Here is a 7,640-nt window from a genome sequence, read left to right on the forward strand (position 1 = left end):
CAGTATGTATATAAAACAAACCAAAGAAAAACACATTTAGGAAGCCGGAGTTAGAGGTCTTTTGAAAGACTCTACTGCGTGCAATTATAAAAATGCCTGCAGCCAAACCCTGCCAACTTTTCAAATCGTTTAACTAAACATCTGTGCGTTTTAAGCACATTATTTAAAATAACATCTCATATAGAGCGGTTGTGTTTCTTCCTCTTACACTGCACATCTGTTTATAAAAGTGACAACTAACGACAGTGTTTACTTTGTGCATGGTTCATCTGCCTTACAAAAAAAATCAATGAAAGCATACTCCACTTAAGCATTCTGTGGGTTCTGGGATTTCTCTGGGAATAATCCACGTTTCTTGTAACAAGACTCATGTTACAGTATACAATATCCCTGGCTTAACTATTCAAATTCTGGGCTCTCAAACAATAGATATGTATCTTGAGTTGGTCTTTGGATCTCTTGCTTTTAACTCTTGCTGTAAACCCCAATATGTTTGCATACAGCTGTATGGGTCGTTTCACTTCAAGGCTACACCTGTCCAGGTGTTTGCTGGATCCTCCAGGTCTTGACGTCGGTGCTTTCCAGGTTTGAAAAAAAATCCTGGCACAATATATCTCTATTAGACACGCATTATCAGTTGGTTGTCGTGTTAACTCACTTTTAACTTACTGGATGAATACAGTGTTAAACTGTAACCATCTCCCTTTAGTTTCTTTGATTCTGTTCAGATGGCTCACACACAAAAACTCTGTTCATGAGTGTAAGTGTGGAAATGCTCTAAGGAATTTTCATGTCTGATTCACCAGCCTCAATAAATGACCTTATCAAGGCTTAAGTATGAAGTATTGGACTCTGTATTTTCAATTTCTGAGGTTGCTGATCAACCAGCCTTAACAATAACATTTCCAAATGGTTACCATGATTGTTTCATCATGATGTGAACAAAGCTACCCAGTGAGAGATAGATAGAGAGAGAGAGAGAGAGAGAGAGAGAGAGAGAGAGAGAGAGAGAGAGAGAGAGAGAGACAGACAACAAGAAAAAAAATCAACCTTTACTACTGGAAATTATGGATGTGAAACCTCTACCAGTAATTCTGACCAAACACTGCCAACAGAGGCAATAAAAACATGCTTATTTTATCACGACTATTAAATAAATACTTTCCCTATTTATAATATTATTTGATTTTATGGAGGTCTGGTGTAACTTACATACCTAAACAGAACACATGAGTTGACCTAGTGAGTGAGGCATGCATACAATGCAGCACAAGAAGGTATTTCACAAATGTTTCCCTTACCTGAACGCCAGCACAGATCAGAAAGACAGCTATGCTTATCTCCCACATGAGCAACTCTGGTTTCTCCTTGGCCATGCCGCCAGGCTTCACTGCTTAACTGTGTTATTTAGTTTCAGCCTATGTAAAAGAGAGATTGTTTCAGTGCAAGCAAACTGAAGTGCATGCCGCCAGAATCTCCTTGACTTAAGAAAACGGTATGAAGAAATGAGACTGTTTTTGGAAGCAGTGCAAATCAAACATAAAAAGGCTTTTGCTGGCCAGAAATTGAGACTTGCAAGGCTTGCCACAAGCAGGCTAAAAGAGATCAGGTAGTTTCAATATGACAAACCTTTTTTTTGTGGTAACTTGTAAAAGCTGAACTTACTGAGACCTTAACCCCCTCTTATTCTAGCAGAAATCCGATTCAATTGAAATGTGTTTTTTCATTGCCTTGGTAGGCTTGTAATCTGCATTAGATAATTAAATCATTAAATGCCAGGTGTATAGACCCCACAGTGGTAAAACAGGACTGTTTACAAGTTCATGCCCCGTGTAAAAGGTGCAGGGATGTACAAAACCTCCTAGAAATGGGTCCCCACTTCCAAAACTTCTGTAAATCTTTGTTTTTATAGTGTTTCATTTTTGACTGGCAGAAATAGGGTTAAAATTTTATTCTCCTTCTCTCCCTCTTGTAGCAACAGGGCTTCACATACAGAGGGCCATCATTTAGTTCCAAATGAAGTGTGTGAATTACCAATCAGCCCTTAAGTGGTTAGTTATTAAACATTCACAGTATAAACCTAGAAATAGAAGGGGCAGAAGAAGTGCTGGTCTAAGATGAGAAGACTTGATGACAAAGACTCTGATCAGGTGTTATAAACTCTGGGCTGGCTAATATCATTTCAGTGTATTCTCTGTTCTGATGTTTTTGTTTGCCTTGATTTGTGATTTTAAATACAAAAGTGAAAAACAGCGCCTGGACCTGAAATATTTAGTGTCCCTGTGCTATTAAAACACACGCCATTACCTTGGCCTTCCACACATGCATTCTAACATATTTCAGTACATTTATAAAAACGTATTTTCTTATCATGGCACCTACTAAATTTTTGATGAATAGACAGTTTAAGCATTTGGTATTCAGCCCTGGGCCCTGAGGTCCAGGTTCCAAACAAATATAAAGAAATTGGCTCTGATCGGGCAAAACCAGAGCGTTCTAGCTCATATTTCCCAGGCATCATGGAATGATTAATACAGCGTTTGTTTAGCAATAATGTCAGTTGAATGAATCGGTAAAGTACATTACAGTGAAATCAAATCTGCGTTATTTTAACTGAGTCCGTGTTTGCATGCTCATTAAATGATGCCCTCCTCCAACACGATTTAACCATGCTTGCCCATACTCTTTTAAATTCTAAAAGAAATGGAATGTATTCAGTCTATTAGATGTTTAATAGTTGCGGCTCATACTTTGCTTTGAAGTGCTTCGCAGATGCCTATTCCTTTAACTGTACTTTTTATTGTTTTTTTTTTTTTGGGGGGGGGGGGGGGGGGGGGGGGGGGGGGGGGGTTGTTAATTTTTTTTTTTTTTTTTTTTTTTTTTTTTTTTTTTTTACCACACTACAAAAATGTTACTATGGCATAGAATAAGCTTAACAGAAGGGCATTACCTTTTTTTTTTAAACTAGACGTTTGTTGAAAGTGACCAGGCTGATTACTTGTGAGTGTGAGAAGTCAGCACATTTGATTGAACTCCACCTAAAATGAGAAAATACCCCCATTAATCAGATTAGTGTGCCCTCTTTACCAATTAGGGCTCCACAGTACACATGGTTCAGTTTAGTTTTATAAGGCTACTCGTTTGGTCATTCCCTAAACAGCAAATTAAAAAAAAAAAAGTATGTTATTTATTTGACTTTTTACAGATTGTGTTAAAGTTTGAAATTTGCAACACTGTTTTGGCAATGTAAAGTTTACTTATTTTGAATGCATCTATCACATTTCCAACAGGTCGGTTAACAGTTGCATGAATAAATGAAACATAGGATTAATTTAGTTACTACTACCATCCTCACTAAACGATTTGCAACGTAGTTTACACACCTTGTACTTCGTGAGACATCACGACAAATCGGTGTGCTAAGAAGCCTACACCAACTGTTTCAATAGAAACCAATGCAAATGTGTGAATGCGCACTATACTGTATCTGTCACACTAACTACCACGGCTTGGTCTAAAGCATTTGTGTTTTAAAAACAATTCATTATGCATTGGATTGCGTTCATTTTTTTTTATTATTATTTTTTTTTATTTAAATACAATAAACCGCAAACACTTCACCCACTTACATTAGGTGATTAATTTCTGAGTTTACATTGTAAAAACGTGTTTTCAAACATGCCATGTATAACTGCCCAATTGATTTATGAGTATAAACAGCTAAAGATCACTCCGAATCAGTCATCATCCCACATTTAGGGTGCATAGTACTAGTAGGTTCCTTTTAACACTGTGAAACGATGACAGTTAATTTTTAGAAATAATTCCAATAAGAACTTAACAAGCAGCATGCATGTTAAAAAAATCAGATAGTCACATTTGTGAAAAAAAAAAAGGTTTCGCAGAGTGTAGTAAACGGGACTCTGTTCGCTTTTGATTCTCCACAGCCAGTGAAGTATGATCTGGAGCTAGAATGAACGAACCCCATAATAACAGCGGCTTTTCATTGAATTGACTGTGTATTTATACATGCTGTCATCTGTAAGATGCGGCTACACTTGTCTCCTTCCACCTGTGCTGACTACAGCTGGTATCAGTAACAGTAATTAGTTACACTGCCAGCTCACCTCTGCATTTGATTCGGCTAATAATATTATTTCTCGAGTTTATGTGTTGGCGTGGCTATAAAACCGCCCACACACATTATAACTAGATGCTCGATAAAATGCAAAGTTACACAAGCTACAGCCTGCTGTGTATTTATAATAAATACACTAACATATGTCTTACCTTTATTCTGAAAAAAACAAATATGCACGAATTCGGCTTCAATGTAATCCTTTAGAAATAAGTACAATCGCACCAGTTTCCCAAGAACAGCAATAAGATACGATCTCTGTAAATCTCCGTTGATGATTTACGTCTGTACGCAAATGTGAAAATCAGATATCGTTATCTTGTTTAAATGTTGCACTGATAAGAAAATGTGCAATACGGGAGCTGGTTGTCAGTCATCCATGGTATAAACGTGTCCAGTATTGTCTCCCCAACAAGCGCGCTGCTCCTCCGCTAGCAGCAGGAACTGATAGTGATACAGTTAGAGAAGCTGCATTTTGACTAGCTCCGCCAGGCGTCCTCTAGGAGCGGTGAAGTTTGGACAAGTCTAAGCACTTCAGAGCTGATACTCCTAATGGATAAAGTGACATTTGATCATAAAATTTAAAAAGAAAGCGAAGGCGTGATTCTTTGTTGTCTGTCATCAAAAGAAAGATGGTCTGTTATACCAACACCTTCAGAAGCTTTCTGAGCTTTGTTTAATCAAGCGCGTTTTTATGATATTGTTTATGTATGTGCTGGTATGTATCAGTGAATGCGGGTGTGTATTTATATTTACATCAGTAGTCCACATCCCAAACAGGCGTCAACCTTATAAGTCTTTGTCTGTTTTGTTTTTTTTTCTTTCAAAAGCCAAACTTGCAACTTGGTTATATAATAAGTAAATCTGACTTGGTGGCAGTATTGTTTCCATGATTGATGTTTATCCAAGTTTTAAATAAGTTTTAAATAATCATTAATAACTCCAGGGTTAGTATCTGATTTCTATTACTGAAAAGGTAGGTGTGGGTGATCTTGAATATATATATATAACTTTTGCAGAGTTGTTGTTTCTCAATCACATTTTTTGGCTTAAACTGCTGTTACAGTATCATGAATTGCAGCAGTGATAGTCCAAAGGAAGTGAATTATTTTAAAGTAGGTGCTGAAACAATGGGGAGCTGTATTCTATCCCTGTGACCTTTACAGTTTGAGACAAATAAATGCAAGGTTAATATTTGCTCATTCTTGATGTGAAATAAACCTTTGTGCTCAGGTACAGTGTTTTATCAATGTCAAACACTGTTTGCAATGGGAAGGAACGCTCATTTTATTATGGATATCGGAATGCTATAAATCTTCATGGATAAGCCATTCATACTGTACAGCAGCTAGATTTCAGAGTTCTGTGTGTGTCGAGACATTCTTTAGTGCAGGTTGCTGATAATCATATGAAGACTGCTCAATATCGTTTATCTATATGCGTAACCTGTTATAATTATTTCATGAATATTCCAATGGACATGAAGTTCAAAGGCCCTGTCAACTGAGTACAGTTTGACACTTTATTACCAGGTGAAGAAAAAGAATTGGCAGTGAAGGTGGAGCCCACTGATTTGAATTTCCTAGGGCACAGCGGATCTACGGTCTTCATGTTTCTTTGGTGCTCCTAACCCCAACGCTCCAAGGAGCAAAGGGACAATTGTAAGTTGTAAACTGAAGGCTTTCTGTATTGCTATGTAAATCTGCAATCTTTTGCAGCTACAAAAACCCTTCAAGAAATGTTGATGCTTTTAGCCAACTGCACATTAGAAATCAAACACCAGTAGAAGTCAAAACATGATTAAATCTGTTTCTAAATGTGATTTATTTAATTAAGTTAACCTCCTCCTTTTACCAATACCTACTATTTAATCTCAATATATTTTAGTGTATACATTACAATGTTAAAATATCCCTATTCAATTTGAGTAGTATATTAAATTTGGTAATAACTATAACACCCACATGTCTGGTACTGAATGCATGCACTCCTGAAACTCTGAAAGGAGCCCGGTAAAGTTGGCCTGACAGAAAAAGTAATTGGAGCCTACCTTATACTAATAAACTCTCTGGTTTTTGCAAATACCAAGTGCCGGTGTGATGTCATGTATATTTGCACACAAAGACCAGATTATGCATAATTACCAAATACCCTATCCCAGGGGCCAGAGCTACATTCAAGTATGTTTTGGCTCTCAAACCTGAACTGAAAGACCAAACATAAGCACAGAGGAAAAATGCGCTTACAAATTAATCTGAAGTATATACACCACTGCCACCTGCTGGACATTCGAAACCATTGACTGAAATTAATGAAAAACACTCCTGGATAGTGAAATCCAATCGAACTCAATAGAGGATAATAGAGAAAATTTACCAGGAAAAAAACTGAACCTGCTTTTTTCAAATCTCACACATCTACTGAATCATATTAATGCAGATTCATAAATATTTTTAACTTCAACAAAGCAATGTTTTGTTCTGATACCTAATATATTAAATCCAAATTTGCAATATAATTAAAATTTGTATCCTTCATTATGCAACAGTTTTAATACTGAAGTCAGAAAGGTTAGGTAGTTAAATGGTATTAGGATCCGACAAAATGAATTGTCCATATTTGCGCAAGTCACAGAGTTTGAATTCTTTGAGTTTTAGATTTTGTAAATGTGAATCACCATTGCTTAATCAGGCACCGCGTTACATCCACATTGCAACATTGACACAAACACTCGAAAAACAAGGTGATTTGTTGCTTTTACACACAAATGAGAAATGTGTGTACTGCCGGCTGCAATGTGCAGTTGTAGTGTTTTTATTTATTTGAAATTAAAACATGTTTGTCAGACCCAGTACGAGCGTTAGTGTTCTGACACATGATAAATTGCGAAAGAATCTGGGAAAAGAGCGCCCTCTGCTGTAAATAATAACCCACAACAAGCAGCGTTTTCAATTTTTTTGATGTCCTGATCGTGTACCTTGACAGTACCAAACACTGGAGAAAGATAGTAGGATCTATCAATTAAATACTGTAAACCTACCTTTTGGAAACATGCCTTTGAGATTATAAAACGGATGAACACTTGCATTGTTTATTACTGCATATTTGTAACTACCGGTGTAACACATAACATACGATTAACATAATGTGTAATTAATTCTGCCATTGTGCGGTTTTCAAAAACATTTCATTAAAAGAAAACATTCCAACCTCCAAAAGAGAGTGCTGCTTTTATACAAATGTAGAGAAACAGATGGTTTAAGGAAGTTTTTAATAACGTCTAACAGAAGAGCTTACAATTTGATAAGTAAAGTGGTTAACATTATGCTGTGGGTATGGGATTCAGATATGTACTGTATACATGCAAAGCTATTGGGGCCTGCCAAGAAATTGAAATGAACTGCAACTGAAGTCTGCAAGCAAACCCGAAGAATCCATCTGTAACATTAAACGTTCAGTCACACATTCTGAATTCAAAGTATTACTCTGCAGTAGCCAGCCA

The 7,640-nt window shown here is 36.7% G+C and overlaps 1 protein-coding gene across 5 annotated transcripts in view; it reads right to left on the bottom strand.

Annotated features, from left to right (window-relative positions):
- LOC121298852 (ADAMTS-like protein 3) overlaps positions 1-4,806 on the bottom strand; it is a 126,964-nt gene extending 122,158 nt beyond the window's left edge. The window contains exons 1-3 of one of the 5 annotated variants that reach the window (XM_041226101.1): positions 4,291-4,751; positions 2,951-3,038; positions 1,302-1,418 (exon numbers count right to left, since the gene is read on the bottom strand). In XM_041226101.1, coding sequence (XP_041082035.1) covers positions 1,302-1,376 — 75 coding nt within the window. In that variant the 5' untranslated portion in view covers positions 1,377-1,418; positions 2,951-3,038; positions 4,291-4,751. Of the gene's footprint in view, positions 1-1,301; positions 1,419-2,950; positions 3,530-4,290 lie in introns of those variants that run through there. The other 4 variants (XM_041226104.1, XM_041226105.1, XM_041226103.1 and 1 more) reach the window with 4 other exon arrangements.
- Positions 4,807-7,640: the final 2,834 nt, after the last annotated feature.

Source organism: Polyodon spathula, chromosome 24 (assembly GCF_017654505.1).
Source record: "Polyodon spathula isolate WHYD16114869_AA chromosome 24, ASM1765450v1, whole genome shotgun sequence".
NCBI classification, from domain to species: domain Eukaryota; kingdom Metazoa; phylum Chordata; class Actinopteri; order Acipenseriformes; family Polyodontidae; genus Polyodon; species Polyodon spathula.